This window comes from Mus caroli, chromosome 1 (genome assembly GCF_900094665.2).
Source record: "Mus caroli chromosome 1, CAROLI_EIJ_v1.1, whole genome shotgun sequence".
Classification (NCBI taxonomy): domain Eukaryota; kingdom Metazoa; phylum Chordata; class Mammalia; order Rodentia; family Muridae; genus Mus; species Mus caroli.
The window spans coordinates 169,978,807-169,995,725 of NC_034570.1; the positions used below are offsets into that span (position 1 = coordinate 169,978,807).

General features: G+C 39.3%; 1 protein-coding gene across 9 annotated transcripts in view; it reads left to right on the plus strand.

The window, feature by feature from the left end:
• The window catches only part of Cdc42bpa (CDC42 binding protein kinase alpha), a 202,330-nt gene that overhangs the window by 161,935 nt on the left and 23,476 nt on the right, over positions 1-16,919 (plus strand). For all 9 annotated transcript variants that reach the window (XM_029476012.1, XM_021164427.2, XM_021164511.2 and 6 more), the window contains 7 exons: positions 8,881-8,964; positions 10,799-10,904; positions 11,840-11,976; positions 12,542-12,681; positions 13,817-13,898; positions 15,611-15,827; positions 16,560-16,622. In XM_029476012.1, the coding sequence (XP_029331872.1) occupies positions 8,881-8,964; positions 10,799-10,904; positions 11,840-11,976; positions 12,542-12,681; positions 13,817-13,898; positions 15,611-15,827; positions 16,560-16,622 (829 nt within the window). The remainder of the gene's footprint in view (positions 1-8,880; positions 8,965-10,798; positions 10,905-11,839; positions 11,977-12,541; positions 12,682-13,816; positions 13,899-15,610; positions 15,828-16,559; positions 16,623-16,919) is intronic.

A 16,919-nucleotide genomic window follows, 5' to 3' on the forward strand; every position in this document is an offset into this window, starting at 1 on the left:
CCCTGGCTGTCCTAGAACTCACTTTGTAGACCAGGCTGGCCTCGAACTCAGAAATCCGCCTGCCTCTGCCTCCCAAGTGCTGGGATTAAAGGTATGCGCCACCACCACCCAGCCCTGTATCTTTCTATGACAGCATCTAAAGAAGCTGCCATTAACCAGAACCTGTCAGTATGGCAGCCTTCATTATCTCCTTTCCCATCGTCCTTCAGTTCCTCCTTGGCTTAGTAACTGACTTTTCCCCTTTAATTTGTAAAGAAATATGTTCATAAAAACATATGAAAAAGTGTAAATTACCCAGTAGTTAAGTGAGAACTTTGTAGTGGCATTATAAAGTAGTCTCTGGGTCATGGTTGTAACATTGTTATTTCCATACAACACAAATACTTACCATTTCTAACTGTGGCTTTGAGTCTAACAGTGACATAGGGTTTCATGTATACCATGTTTTCAGATGATTAAATGCTTTTGTAAACTTAAAAATCTTTCCCTTGAAATAGTACAGAAATAAGGAAACATCCTAGAGCTGGCCATTTCTATGCTATTAAGCCGCATTTGCAGGTTGAAGATGTAAAGTTCTATTAAATAATAAATTAAGTATACTATAAGAAAAATGTTATAAATAGTATTGTTAATGTATGGATACAAATGACTGGGGAGAGTTTCATCTGAATCTTACTACTAAAAGGCCCAGACTGTCTCATTTCAGATTGTTCCTTTAGAATTTGGATCAGAGACCACAAAGAGCCAACATACAGCTTCATTTCCTGCTAGTTTTCATAGAGTATAATCTCTAGAGTCCATATTCAAGGCAAAATACTGTAAATAACTTGAGGAGAAATTTTCATAAAGAAATTTCCAAAATAATGTAACTAGTAAGACTATACCTGAGGCTATAAGAGTAAGTAATTTTTACTTGTTGCAGGGTAATACAATATTTATATTTTCCAAATGAAATAATACTTCTATCATACTAGAGGTTGGTCATAAGGTCAGTTAACAGAAATAACTATTTCACTAAAAATTCTATGCTCTGAACACAAAACATTGGCTTCTTTATTTCATTTTATTACAGTACTTTAAATATATATTATGACGACAATTTGCTAGAAAAATCTTAATTTATTCAAGAACCATTGTGGACTTCTTGCGTGACCCTGTCATGCATTATGAACAACAAAAAAATCACAACATTTGACTTTTATTATATATACACATATTATGTATTTGAACTAGGAGAACATAAACAAAACTGACAATATAGCAAATATCTTTTAGTTCCTACTCATTAGAATAAGTCATTAAAATAGGTTTCCTGCCCGGCTGTGGTGGCGCACGCCTTTAATCCCAGCACTCGGGAGGCAGAGGCAGGTGGATTTCTGAGTTCAGGGCCAGCCTGGTCTACAGAGTGAGCTCCAGGACAGCCAGGGCTACACGGAGAAACCCTGCCTTGAAAATTACATATATTTTTCCTTAGAGAAAATGAATTAATAAGAATAGAAAAGGTATTTTTCTAAAAGTACTCTTTCTCAGTGGATTATAATTTTAAAATATTGAGTAAATTTTTACACTGTTAGATTAAGATTTGCTTCTAAGGTCTGTCTTTGAACAATATCAAAATACTCCACCATTAATATTATGTGTTACTTTTTAGCTATTTACCATTTTATTGTTTTTTTATAATTATCAAGATAATATTAAATTGATGTAGCTCTGCTCTTATGTATATCATATTTATTGGCTTTTACTACATTACTAACTCAATTAACTACTTAGACTTAATGCTATAATATCTTTAGTAGTGTCCATGGGTTAAATACAGAAATGATGATTCCATTTTTTAAAGTTTTTAGAGTGCTCTGTGTAAAAATGTTATTCGTGTTTGTGTATATGAGTTATTGTCAGCTAGTCTTAAAATCAGTCTTAGGCATCTTTAATTCTAGTGTATTTAATGAATATCCTGAAATTTTAGTTCATTGCTTTTAATGGTAAGAAGAAACCATTAATTACAAATACATGGTAAGGATTAGCATGTAATTATAGTTAAAATGAATACCACGGTCATGTTGGTGATAATTAAAGCTCTGGTGAGAGAGTAGGTGACATGTTTTCCTCGTCTGCCTTGTTAAGCTGCGTTTGAGAGTCTTCATAATGGCAGCAGTCCCCAGATGATGTGACAGTGTAGTGTCTTTATTTCCTTAGCTTCTGCTTTTAATAGAATCTTATAAAAGATTTGAGTTTGATGTTCAAAAAAATTTTTTGCCAAGAGTGTTTTCATGTTTAATTATGCTTTTTGTTTCTTGCGTTTATTGGAATTACACGTAGAAAAGTAGAGTTGTAATTTTCAAACTCCATAGTGGTTTTTTTTTTTTCAAAAATCAGAATGTTATTGTAAATGATATAGTTGGATGTTTTTTAATATTCCCACTCAATACCATTTCAAAATACTACTGCTGTGTAGTTACTTAGTTTCTTTAAAAAGAAAACTAATTTGATTTTTTAATGAAATTGAGTTTTAGTTTAAGAGCATATAGCTCTAAATGCACAGAGAGTGATTTTTGCTGTTCTATTTTATTGTAGCTAACACTAGTTTGTCTTTCTACAATATTACTGTAGTTTTCAATATAGCCTGGGTTTACTTGTTGCAGCTAAGAAAGTAATTTTTATTTCCTCATTTTTGTTCTCTTTCATTGACACTAATTAGTGAAAACTAGTTAAGAAGAAACAACAAATTAATACATGGCAGAAATTCTTCAAAAGAAAAAGATTTCTATTAAAGGGTTCAAGAATTCTGAAGTCAGCAATCACAAATTAAGCTGATAGTGAGTCTATTTCTTTCTCTAGTGGCTTGCTCACTGCCATATCATATCTTTATGGGACCATAAAACATGCTGATAAATGTTTTAACACCTGACTCTGGTCAATAAACTGCTAAATAAGCTGCCAGTTTTGTGATAGAAACTCTTGTTCACCCACAGCCGAGAAGGTGGTGCGGCTGCATGCTTTAACTCTGGTGCTGGACACTGGGCACTGTGCTCACCTCTACTCGCTCATGGTCCCACTACTCAGGGAGTAGGCCTGCTCTAAAATGTGGGTCAGTATTAGTGAAAACACAAGCTATCTGCCCTTGACTGTAGACATATTGAAGCCACAAGACTTAAGAGGTCAAACTCATTGGAACTGTTTATTCCTATTCACAAAATTACCTTGTATCCAGGGTTTATTGTCTTACTGTTGAGTATTAGGGCTCCAGGATTTCATGATAGCTCAAAAAAAAATGAACTTATTCTTAATGTAGCGCAGTTTTCGATGTGTAACAAATCTTCCACTTGGACACTCCATAACAACTTGTGTGACTGAGTCATTTTAGGTTCTTATTGTAAAACATTTCAGAGCTGCTTCTTTACCTTGCAATTTATATAATTAAGACAAAAGAATAAGGAGAATGTAGGAAGTGAGAAACACTCCTGTTTTATATAGCTAAATATAATTTGATTACCTTCTTCTTAGCTGTTCCCAAATAAAGTTGTGAATGGGGCAAATTTGTCTTGAGATCATTTGATTCTTTTATTTTTCTCTTCCTGTTCACAGTTTACTGTCAAAAAACATAACTTGGCCTCCATGATTCTTATTGCTTTGACTGTTTCTGTCATGGCAGCACCTTGGTAGACCATAGAGGACTGGCCGTGCAGTGAAGAGTTGGAGTCACGCCTAACTCGCAGCTTCTCAAAGCATCCCAGTTTATGGAATCTTCTGTGCCACACATACAGAGCGGGTAGCTGGTATCCCACAGCAGTTCCAGTTTTTAAAACCTAAAAATGAAAGACTTACATTGATTAGTAACTAGCTGTGTTGGTTATTTTCACCAAACCCTTAATTCATGGACTATTTGAATGGTGGTCTGTGCCCACCACCCTCAGAGGTCTTGGTGGATATACCATAGAGGGCTGCTCCTTGTGTTTGCCATTCCGTCTATAACTCCTGCAGATCTACCAGATGATAACAATTCTCCACATTGACCAAAAGGTGACAGTTTTATATGAACAACATATCACAACTCCAGAACAGTTTTTATTCTTGTTTCATTTCTATTTGTGTGATTTCAAAAACAAAACAAAAAAACCAGAAGCCCAAAACTGACACCTGATCAAAAGCAATATAGGAAGGATTTAGTTAGCTCACAAATCTCATCTATTCTTTCAGCGAAGTCACAGAGCTGGTCACACCACATCCATAGTCAGTAGCAGAGAGAATAAGACACTCGTGATGCCTGCCTGCTCTCATCAGGGTTGTCCTTGTCTTACATAGTTCAAGACACCCTGTCTAGGGATGGCACTGCCCAGTCAGCTGGGTCTTCCTATTTCACAACAATCAAAAGAATCTCTCACTGATAAGCCCATAGGCCACTGACCTAGATAATTCTTCATTGAGACTCTCATTCCTAGTGACTCTTAAGTACTTACCATTCAACCTAGAGTTTTAAGAGGCTTTATTCACTTAGTTCCATATACTAGGTCTTTATCATTTTAGTGTATGTTCTGATCTACTTTGTTAATTCATATTCTCATGTCTGTACTTAAATCTTTCATCAGCTATAATTTAAAAAGGGGAACATTGTCTATCCCCTCCCCAGAAGTAAGCATAGTAGTAATAAGAGAAAGTAGTTTACTCCTTTTATTAGAACATTGCTGTTTGTCATACACTACATCAAAACAAATTACCTGATCTTTCCAAATTATCTTCTTTAAGCTCAATCCTAGGAACTTTGAGAACTGCCTGTGTTTCATGCTAACTTTTAACCCAAAGCATTTTCCGTTTCTAAGAGTACTTAACTTTAAAGGGTGCGTCTGACTATATTTCTCCTGTTGTAAAATAAGAAGATTGATGTGAGTGTCAAACACAAAGCTCATACTAAATTCCTTGTCCTTACAGTTAATACCTTGAAAAGAACTAAATCACACTGTCTAGGACAAAATCATGTGCAATTTATAGCATGCATCTTTTATCTCACATAGATGATCCTTGTGAGTACAGATATACATACCGGGTAAGCCAGTGCTCATGGTAAGAGGTGAACAGCAAGCTTGGGGCTGGAGCTTTGGTTAACTGCTTAGGAATTGTTTGAATGCCTGCCTGTGCCCATTGCCCATAGAGGGCCACTCCTAAAGTTTGTCACTACTCACTCATAACTCCCATACAGCTGCCAGAGTATGCAGTTCTCCATATTTAACAAAATGTAGTAAAACTAGTGCTTTTGCATAATGCCATCCCGAATGTGAATATTTAAACTGAGCTTTTTTTTTTAATCTTCCTCAAGAATTGTTGTCATGCTCATGTCTTAAGAGTTCCATGTTGTTAAAAAGTAATTTCTTGGGGGGTTTTTTCCTGACTTATTTTCCTAGACTGATCCCGTTGACAACACTTACATACGGAACCCGAGCATCAAGTTTTACATCCAGTCAAGGCCCACATCTCCTTCCACAGCTAGTGAAGCTGAGCCAGTTAAGGTGCCTCCCTGGAGCAGCCTGGCTGCACAACTTACACTTGGGTTCAGGAAAGGGTGTTGACATGTTTAAGTGAAATCTGTCTAATTAAGTACATTGTATGCTAAGTTATGGTTCATTAGCTGTCATTACATTTTGATGATATATATATATAGAGAGAGAGAAATTTACCACTCACATAAAATAGGCAGAAATAGATAGGTAAATAGGTAAAGGTAGTTTTTAGTTAGAGAAGAGTGTAGATATATGCTTCTGTAAAGATTACATTCAAAATTTATGGGAACAGCATTATTAGATGCAAACTGTAGCCACAAAGCATTGAAAGTGCCATTCTTGATTTGTGTTCTTTAATTCTTCTAATCAGTTTAATAAGCCTTGATGTAACTAATCATTGCATCATAAGCATAGCTTGAAATGAAATTGTTGCTAGAATAACAACTGAATGATTGTGGCAGCTAGATAGTGTAAATAACTGCTCAATTAGCCATGGGTACTCACTCAACTAAACCTTGCCTTTTAGGAGTCAAAAATACTATGTTAATAATTTATGTCAGCCCATTGCTTTGAGCAGCCCATTGGTCAATTTTCTCCCCCTGCCATTCTAAACTAATTGCACATTGAAGAATGTGCATTTAGGTCATTAATTATATCTTTTATATAGCTTTAAGCCAAAGGTGTTGGGTAACAGTCTCATTAGTCACCACTAGGAAGAGTGACATGTTGACATCATTTCTGTGATTGCACTGGATCTGGGACACACTTCTTTCCATTTTTTTGTTTTGTTTGTTTTGTTTTGTTTTTGGAAATCAGCTGTGATTTAGAGCTTTATAAAACGATGGTAAGAGGACCTGCTGTAATGGCATGCACAGCTCTCACAGTGTACAAACATTCTCCTGTTGTGGGGGACTTCCACTGCTTCCAGCCCTGTATTGCTAACATTAGTGCTGAGGGGATGGTCATCCTAGTATTTCTACTCTTACACAAGGGCAGTGTGAGTCAAAGGAGTTGTAGTTTGTATTTGAACCTTAACTAGTTAGATCTTCCCAAATTGTTTTCTCCAGTGCTTAGATCCATTTCCACCCCCACCCCCAGCAGTATATGAGAGTTCCCCATTTCCCCTCATCCCTGCCAACCCTCGCTGCAGTCAGATGCTGACTTCTTCCCTGTTGGATGTCTGTGAAGGATCATTTTTATATTTTTGTACTAACTTGGGTTTCTCCCTTTTTAAAAGATATTTAGCATTGTTTGATGTGTTCATTGGCTGTTAATGAATTGCCTGTTGGTACCCTTTGTCCATTCACTCTGTTAACGTTACTGTTTGTTTTATGTTCGTTTAAAGTCTGACGTGAGTTCTTTGCTGGGCTGTTGGTTGCAAGCGTTTTCTTCCATTCTGAGGATAATTTTTAAATTTTGTGTTATCTTTTTGTTTTTCAAAACTTTTAGTCAGCTTTATCAGTCTTTTCCTGTATGGCTTCTGCTTTTTGTGGTTTTTAACGTATTGTTTCTTTATGGAAGTATTATGTTTCTTCCGTGTTTTCTTCTAAAGGTTTAAATTATTGCTTCTATGAATATAAGACTTTACAAACTGAAATGTGTTGCTACATGGAGTGGGAATGGGATTCTAATATTTTTCCCCACATAAACAACTGAGTCTCTCTGTTCACCCCAGCCGCACTGTTTCTGCTCTGCATGTCATGGCCTCCCTGTCCTGCGCTTACTCGTGCTCCATTGTCTTCATCACTGCAGCCCTGCACAGTTCTGGTACTTGGTTTAGGGTACCACTCGTAGCCGCTGTGTTCTTTTCCTTCGTGACCCCTTAGTTTTGAATACCACTTCTACTGTCAGTGTGTCAAATTCTGTGTGACTCTTTATTAGAATTGAATTAAATTTATATATTTGCATGTGGAAAATTGTCATCTTCATGATATTGGGCATTTCCCCCCGTGAACATGGTACACATAGAAGTTGTTGCTTTTCAGCCTTTAATAGAGTTCCATCGGCTTCGATGTGCTCTGTGTTGCTTGTTGATTTGTTCTGGTGCCCTAAAGTTTATGTTGTGTGTGAGTGAGATGCAGTTTAATGCAGTTTTTATTGCATTGCTGATCTTGTATCCAGCACCTTTGCTTGAGTGTTTAACTTTAATAACTTCTCAAGGACTTTCTGCAGAACTCTAGTGACAGTCTTGTTTACTATTGTGTTTTTATTATCTTTTGCATACATTTTTCATTGTTCCTCTTTTTATATTTATCTTCTCAGATGTTAAATTATAGGTTGGGCTTAATATATTTTTAAGCTGTTCAAAAGTAAACAAAATTTAAATTGAATATAAACTCACAATTCACAGAAAACTGAGACATTCAGTAAAATTCCATACTAAGATTATAATTTACATATGACAGTTTTTAAGGTTATGGTTAGAAGCAAAGTACTACCCAACTTTCTCTTAATATTTGAGTATTCTGTAACTTTGTACAAGGCTTAAGTTGTTTTCCTTGTGTGCTTTCGTAGCATCCTAAAAGGAAGTTACTGTCCTTTTTATTTTTTACTTTGCTAATTAAGCCTCCTCCCCTACATTAACTTCCAGGAAAACCACTCGTTCTTTTTATTCAAAGAAACATCTTATATAATACTTCATAAAATAGACTTCATTCTACTTACAGTAAAAATATGGTTTATAACTAAACAAATTAAATTCATAATTCCAATAATGTTAAATAATTTAACCCCTTTATTTAAAGTTAATTTATGTGCAAGAGTCCCACTAATCTCCATGTATTCAAATGTATGTAATTACAGTCCATGTGCATAACATATATTCTAAACATGGAAATCTTCCAGGACGGTGAGATGGCTCAGCAGGTCCTTTGTCTGTAGGTGTGTGGAACGTATGGTTCCATGTAAGCATAGAAGGAGAGGAGTGACTTCACTGAGTTGCCCTCTGACCTCCCATGTGTTCATCTAGCTAATACACACATCACGCATGACACACCACTCACACACAGTCAAAAGCTGTTGAAGAGATTAATCTTCTAAATAGGTACTTTTAAAGGTCAATGTGACAAATAAGGATGAATGTGAAAATACCTCCACTTTTGTGTAAGTTATATGCTGTGATTGTTGTTTTCTTATTTGGATTTTATTTTCTAATTTGTTTATTTTTAAATTTCCAAATTGAAATGATTGTAATTGAGAAAATACTTCATTTGTAAATGTCGTGAGCTCAGATTTAAACTACAGCCCGTGGACTCTGACCCCAGGGAGGTCACACAGTGCCTGGATAGCCTGCTTGGGGTGTTGTCTGGTTTTGTTTAGTCTCTTTCTAGCTATTTTCTAAGTGAGTGTTTCATGGCATTCATTTCCTCTTTTGCCTGGGATTCAGATTGCAGACTGTGCTCCACTTCCAGCTCACACACCAACCTTAAGGAAAAAGGGATGCCCGGCTTCAACTGGCTTTCCACCTAAGGTACTTGGTTCTAAAACATGAGAGTGAATTTCTTCTACTTTGGATAGTCACTGTCTTTTGTTGCTCATCTCCTCAAAGTTATAAAATTAAAAATTTGAGAAGAAAACAAATTCTATAATGAATATAAATGACACTCAGAATGTTGAGAGGTGTAGTCAGTACTTAATGCTTAAATTCTGTTTCAAAGTCAGTTAGAGGAACCCTCCAGGAACCCCTCACGTTGTTACCTGATAAAGGCATTAAGTTGAGGCCCCTTGTTAGAGAAGCTGAATCCAGGTTTAATCAAGCACGGAGAAGGAGCAATGCTCAGAAGGAAGGATAAGGGGGTCCTCCTTGACAAGGGCCTTGTACACGACAAGTCGTGAAGACTGGCTTTCTGTCTAAGCCATGGAAGAAAGTCTAGAAACTGCACAACCAGTGCTTCTTCCTAGAACATAAACTGTGAGTAAATCACAATGAGAGAGGTCACTGGCTCTGAAAACTGATTTTAAAAGCATGAAAGAACATGTGCTAAGCAAAAGAGTGCTGTTACATGAGGCCAGACAGAGTATGAAGTTAAAATAAACAAATATCCTCACCAACACAGGTAATCTCAGACAGGAGAAGGCAGCGATAAGAAAAAGTAATCTAGAAGTTCTTGACCCAGGCTGTAACTACTGGAGTCCATAAAAGGCGTGAGTAATAGAGTGAGAAGAGATAGAGTAGAACAGTGTGTACGTCAGTTAGCATTGAGGTGAAGAACCTGAAAGAGAAGCTGTAAGGCAGGAACGCTGTCAGCATCTTCATAGTACAGTAGGACCTTCAGTAGGAAAGGGGTGGAATTAAAGAAATAGAAACGGTCTGGAACCATAGCTCTGAGGATAAGAGCACTTGCTGTTCTCAGCATCCGTGTGAGGCAGCTCACAGCCTCCTGTAACTCCATCTCCAGAGCTCTGATCCCTCTTTCGATTTCCAGGACACTTGATGTATGCAGTGACACCCAAACTCAATAAAAACAAACTTTCTTTAAAAAGAAATAATAGTCTAAAATTTCTTCAAGTTAGAGATGGAAAGCTTCAGTAAAAGATGGAAGAAAACACTGAAAACATGCTCAAAATGTTGTTTCCAAAAATGTGCTTCTTTAGCAGGTAGGAACTAGAGTAACAGCCCTTAGGAGCTGAGAAAGCTCAGCAGTGAAATGTGGCTAGAGCGGAGGCTCCTCCCTGGAGCTGTGCACTGGCTGTGTGTGCAGCCTGACTCTCGGGCAGGTGGAGGCAGAGACCAGAGACTCTGGAGGCTCAAGGGCCACCTGGCCTGGAGTACACAGTGCAGCAACAGAGACACCAAGACACTGCCTCCACATGGTCTCCAGAAGAGAGCGTCCCTGCTGTCCACATGAGTCCTGTGGCACCCACACTGCCCTTTTAGTATTTTTAAAGAGGTGGGAGAAAGGGAGATCTGAAATGATAAAGAATTCAGGAGAAAACTGAAACTAAAATATTTCAGAAACATAAGCTAAACTCCTAAATTCTAAATCAGACAAGGTCTAAGAGACAAGATGAGTTTTTTCATTTCTATCAGTAACTGAGGAAGAAGTAGAAAGCGTCAAGTGGGTGGCTAGCAAAGACCGGCAGAAAAGAGCCAATGTGTGTGATGATAAGGGTCCCTGACACATCACATGCAATCAGAAATACACAAAGTTATAGTCAAGAAAAACTCATAAAGTAACCTTGAGGCCGAAAGCACACATCCATGCAGCACGCGAGAGGTTTGTCTCGTGCGTGAGGAGCCGCAGCTCCACATGGGTGCACAGTGAGAGGCGGAAGGACTGACTCTCCTGTCATGTATTTTGCAGCGCAAGACTCATCAATTTTTCGTGAAGTCTTTCACTGCCCCTACCAAATGTCATCAGTGCACCTCCTTGATGGTCGGTTTGATAAGACAGGGCTGTTCCTGTGAAGGTAAGAAGCAGCCAGGAAAAGACAGCTCTTGTTTATGACAGTACTGTTGCTAACAGGGCACATGGGCTCTAAGAAGACCATGCTCAGTGGAGTTAACTCTTATCCGACCCATAGTGAAACTCCACATGCTCCCTCCCTTCTGTATGTACCTTTATAGCCACTGAAACACATGTTTTCAGACGATTGGTAGAACGCTGCCATTTACAGGGCTGGGGGATGGCGAAGTGAATGAGTGCCAACCACAGAAGCAGAAGGGTCTCTAGCACACATAAAGGACTGTGGCCGGCTGTGATCCCAGGCCTCAGGAGGTACAGATAGGAGACCCTTAAACCCTTAAGGGCATGCTGGACCAGTTGAACTGTTGAGCTCCAGGTTTGATTAGAGACTGGACCTCAAAATCAAGTGGGGAGTGGAAGATGGAAGAAGATGCCTGACATCAACCTTGGATTCCACATCATCACATACTGTGAACATACAAACACATATACATGCATGCATGCACACCACATGCTGAGAGAGCGTTGAGTAGCTAAATGTCTGTTAATAACTCCTGGAAGGGGATTTCAGGGCTGATGACAAGTTGCACTAGGATAAAGAACTAGAAACCCTCCAGAGAGCTCTTCTGTAGGGCTGTGCATAAGTCAGCCGTGGTACTCACCAGGTTGGGGTTGTTGGGTTTTTATCTATTTGGTTCTCACTTTGATTACTAATATTAAAGCGAATGATAATATAAATAATAAAAATACTACTTCTCAACAAACTTCTGAACGGCAAGCAACTGGATTTGTTTCCCCTAGTAAAAAGTGGTTATTTAAAATAAAATAGAAAAAAAGCATTTGTCTAACATAGCACCATGCATGCAATTAATGCCAGTGAATTTTTTTGTTGTTAAAATGAAATTTTATCTAAATTGTGTCCTTTTTTCCCTCCAAAAGTCTGTGGGTTCTCATGTCATATAACTTGTGTGAACAAAGCCCCGACGGTTTGCCCAGTTCCTCCCGAGCAAACTAAAGGTCCATTGGGCATAGACCCCCAGAAGGGAGTCGGGACGGCGTATGAGGGTCATGTCAGGGTAAGTACCTTGTTTGTCACTTAGTAAACATAGTGCTTGAGAGAAAAGTTAATTACTCAAACTCATTTAAATAATATTTTAACTAGAGTCATGATTACATGCAAATGAATTCTAGAATATCACAAACTGTTCTGTCTTTCTGTATCTCGAGATTTGCAAATGTTGCAGTCATCATAAAGGAGTCTTGGGGCTCTGGTCTTACCTAGGAGGGAGGGTTAAGTTAGGAACTATGATGATGTTGGTTTGCCAGCCAGAGTAAGACGCACAGTGTGACCTGAGTGTCAGGTTCATCTTATAACTACATCTGCTTGTTACACTTTTCTCTAAAAGCCATGAGTGACCTGCATTTAGTGAGTTGTCAGTTCAGAGCCCTCAGAAGCTGCTGGGAACTGCAATGTTCCCACTTTCCCCTCACTGTGGGCCCCTTGTCACTCTTGCAGTCTTATTAGCTAGAGAGCAGGCCCAGGATAGGCAGGCGAGCACAGACTTCAGGTGTCACCAGCAGCTCACCATCATTTTAATTTGAGTTTTGTCTGTTTGTTTGTCTGACTGAAACTGAACCAAGATCCCTAAGCCAGCGGGAGTGAAGAAAGGGTGGCAGAGAGCACTGGCTGTGGTCTGCGACTTCAAACTGTTTCTTTATGATATTGCGGAGGGAAAAGCATCGCAGCCCAGCTCCGTCATTAGTCAAGTGATTGACATGAGGTAAGGGAGAGGAATAAAGACAGATCTGCCACAGCAGCGCAGATCAAGGTTTATGGTCTTTCTTCTAGATTACTATGTTTTGGTAAAATAGTTTTGTGTCAGTTTTCAGGTTTAACCCTACAGCTGCATACTAGAAAGTGAAGGGTGGTTCTAGGGCATGTTGGTTTATGTCTTTAGTATGTGGAGTCAAAGTTGGCATCTAAAAGACCAGTTATGTAGTAAAAGAGTCCTAATTGTGCACTGTTCAAGTCATCGTCTGAAACTGCGAAGTGACTGAGTGTAAGTGAAGGGGTAACTCTCCCACGGCCCCTGGACAAGGCACTAAAGCAGCAAACACCTGAGAGTCTGTGTTTCCCTAGCACCACTGTCCAGATTCTTCATGGGCCCCTCAACACCTTCCTCCTTTTCCTGCAACTTCAGGCATTGGCCTGGGGGTGGTTATTTTCTCCCACAGCTTCAGGCATTGCTTCTGAATGGTGGATCCCACTTGTCTCCTATTCAGGCATAGCCATTGCTAAAAGTGCACATCCCCCCTATGCCTAGTGGTATCTGAAGCACAGTGAAATACACAGGGAATATCAGCACGGGCGACGTGGCAGTCCTGAAAAGTGAGGAGCTAGCGCTAGCGAAGGACCGTTCCTCAGCCCACACGGTCACGGATAGCGTGGACAACAGCAAGACTGTTACAAAGAGTGCAAGACGGAGTCAAGACTTAAAGGCAGAGGGAGTAGGGGACTCATGACTCATCACAGGAGCAAGGAGTAAGCCACTCCTCACAGTCAGGGGAGAAGACACAGCACACATGAGACTTATTATGGCAGGCAAGAGAGTCATGGAGATTAACAAAAGCTTTTTCTGGCTGTGTGCTTCCTGGTCTTGTGTACCTTTGTGGGTCACTGTTCTGTCTGGTGTAATGCGCCACTACCAGGTCACTCCTGATGAATTACCTTGAGTACTGTTAGTCATTATGTAGGGGAGTCTTGTACTTTGTTTTTTTGTTTTGCTTTAAATTGAGCTTGGGTGTTTATACAGTTGAGCTTTGAGGATTGCTTTGTATATGTTATTTGGGTATATAAGCAAAATCATATACACACAGCAACATGTAATAATGTTAAATGTTTAACTTTTATTTCAGAGATGAAGAATTTTCTGTGAGTTCAGTCTTAGCTTCTGATGTTATTCACGCAAGTCGAAAAGATATTCCCTGTATATTCAGAGTAAGTCTGTGAATGACTGAGCACATACAGACTTTGGGTTTGTGCACATTAGTTTGTGTGCACACATGTTTGTGTACCCATGCATGTGAAGGGCAGACAGTGACATCAGCTATCTTCCTTGACTGCTCTCCACATTGTTTACTGAGATGGAGTGAACCTGCTGCTCGCAGCTGTAGCTAGTTTAGCTCGACAGCTTGCCCCAGCCATCCCTGGCTCTACCTCTGGAGCTCTGGGGCACAGACAAACCCACCTGGCTCTTGCCTGGGTTCTGGGGATCCAAACTCGGACCCTCAGGTTTGTGTAGCATGTGCTTTATCCACTGAGCCAGCTCTCCAGCACCTAATTACTTGTTTTTAATGACTATATTTTGCTACTCTGTATAAATCATAAAGTTACTGGAACAACACCTAGACCTAGTACTCATTTATGTATCCGTACCATCCAGTATTCACATGAGTGCAAAATTGTGCTAAGACTTGTACAATACATCAGTGTTTCTAAAGTATTCTTCATGTTCTATAATGTTTTTGAGTCCCAGTTAACCTCCAAATAAATATTACCTCATGCAGTTTCTCAAATTAAAAAAAAAAAGTTGTTCTCTATAAAACTCTCATTGTAAAAATTGTGTTTCAGTTGTCTACTTCTTTATAACAAATATTCCAAAATGTGAATAGTGCCTGTCTGTCTCTGTTGTGTAGTGCTGGCTGCTCCTTCTGTGCTGCATCCAGCTTCTCTGGGGCAGGAGTGTTAGAAAAGCCTTTCTCTCGTATCTGCAGCTTTGGTGCTGGGTGGCTGAGTCAGTTCTCCTCTTCACACACACCCCCAATTGCATACAAATAATTGCTAATGACCATCTTGGTGAATTAAACAGTATAGATTTGTAAAACTATTCTGTTGTTATAACTGTCCTACTTCCTGTTTGTCTATGAATCTGATATCCAAGGAAGGTCAGAGGTTAAACCTAGTCTCTCACTTTCCAGGCCAGCAGCTGTTTATTCTCTCCTAGCTATCAAGGGAGCCTATAAAGGTTCACTTACCTGTAACTAACAGTTTGCAGTAGAATTGTATTGTCACTGATGTTTAAAGCATATGTAAGTATATAAAGGGTGTCTATACATTTATGTAGGGTGTATATTATATACATAATAAATAATAGCTTTAAAGTGCTCTGATTGACTTGTAAACTTTATGTGCATACGATTTCTAGTGCTCTTGTCTTCTTTAATGAGAATATGAAAGGTTGTCAGGAAGCACTAAGACTTTGGGAACAGTCTGGTGCAGTGCTTCAGAGCACTGGGACGTGCTCTGCTCCACGCTCATGAGAGACTTCTTACTTTCCCTTTACCGTGGAGTCTCATGTATACACTTAGATTGTATCATAGTGTTGTCTCCTGTAGCCGTTAGAGGGTGAAGTGAGTTAATACTTGCAAGTTACTTTTCTCTCTGGTACTTGATAATTTTGTGTCAGTTATGAAATTGGTGTCTATGTTATTTTATAGCATTATGTAACACAGCATGAAATGATAGTCACACTTGGACTTGTATCACCTCCTGCTGTTTGAATTGTAGTGTTACAGTGAGACACTTTCACTCAGTGCAACTAAAGTGTGCTAAAGTGGTAATTTAATAAATGCTCATTTTACTAATGAGTGCTAAGCAGATGAGCGTAATTCTGTCTGTTTTCTAATATTGTGACTATTAAATTGTTTTAGGTCACAGCTTCCCAGCTCTCAGCACCTAGTAACAAATGTTCCATCCTGATGCTAGCAGACAGCGAGAATGAGAGGAGTAAGTGGGTGGGAGTGCTGAGTGAACTCCACAAGATTCTGAAGAAAAACAAGTTCAGAGACCGCTCAGTGTATGTCCCCAAGGAGGCTTACGACAGCACGCTACCCCTCATTAAGACAACGCAGGCTGCTGCAATCATAGGTAGGACTCTGTACCACTCAGAGTGTCATGACTGTCCACTGGCTACCTTTTGAGCTGGCGCTGGGTTTCACAGAGGAGTCCCCAGTGTCCGGGGTAATGTGCAGAGGTTTGTGGGATGGAGGCGCCTTGGCCAGGCTGGTGGGTTAGTGCCTACACCACTGCAAGTGTATTCGCTTCCTAAAATGCACTAGTGCCGAAGTCAAGCTGCTCGGGGCCTTCTCTGCTTTTGTGATTGGAACAAGGTAATTCCTAGAATACAGGCTTCTTTTATAATGTGCAGTTGAGGAATTTGAAATCATAGCGTGCTCAGCCTGCCACCAGCAAACAGCAGCTCCCTCTCGTGGGTGGCTGTTTCCCTTTGCTCCGCTCTGAGCACATGGCCCACTTCCCCTGCTTTCTAGTAAACAATAGGAAGTTTAGTGAGTGGGAGTCAGATTCCTTTCACAGTGTTTCTAGAGTGGGTGGTGTCTGTGACACTAACACACTAGGTTGTTAATTCTATTGTTATTGAATAAGCAGTTACTTCTTTTGATAAGTACTAAAGCAGATTTTTTAATTGGTAGTTCTATTTTTAAAGGCATGAAATATTTGCCACTGTAATCTGAGAGGAAATATTTTGATATTGTTATTTATCTTTACTATTGCACCAAATATTCTCATTATTTGCTTTATTCTGGTATCTTTACATTACCTTTATCTGATGAAAATGTTTTATGTTTGTGTCTTACATAGATCATGAACGGATAGCTTTGGGAAATGAAGAAGGATTATTTGTTGTGCATGTCACCAAAGATGGTAAGAGAAACCCCAGTTATTCCAGAGAAACCTTAAATTATATATTAGAAACCTCTTGAACCTGGAGTTTAAGAGCAGGATTCTGTTATGAAAATTTCTAGATATAATTTAATATTTTTTAAATCAAAAGATTTCTGGCTCTTCCGGCCGGACCAGCACCAGGGTAGAGCGCAGGGTCGGCTGACACCCGCCAGCTACCCACAACCCCCGCCACAGGATTTTGAGACTGCTGGTGAGTGGAACACAGCTTCTGCTCCAGTCCAATCACGCGGGACCTGAGACTGCTCTGGTTGGGGA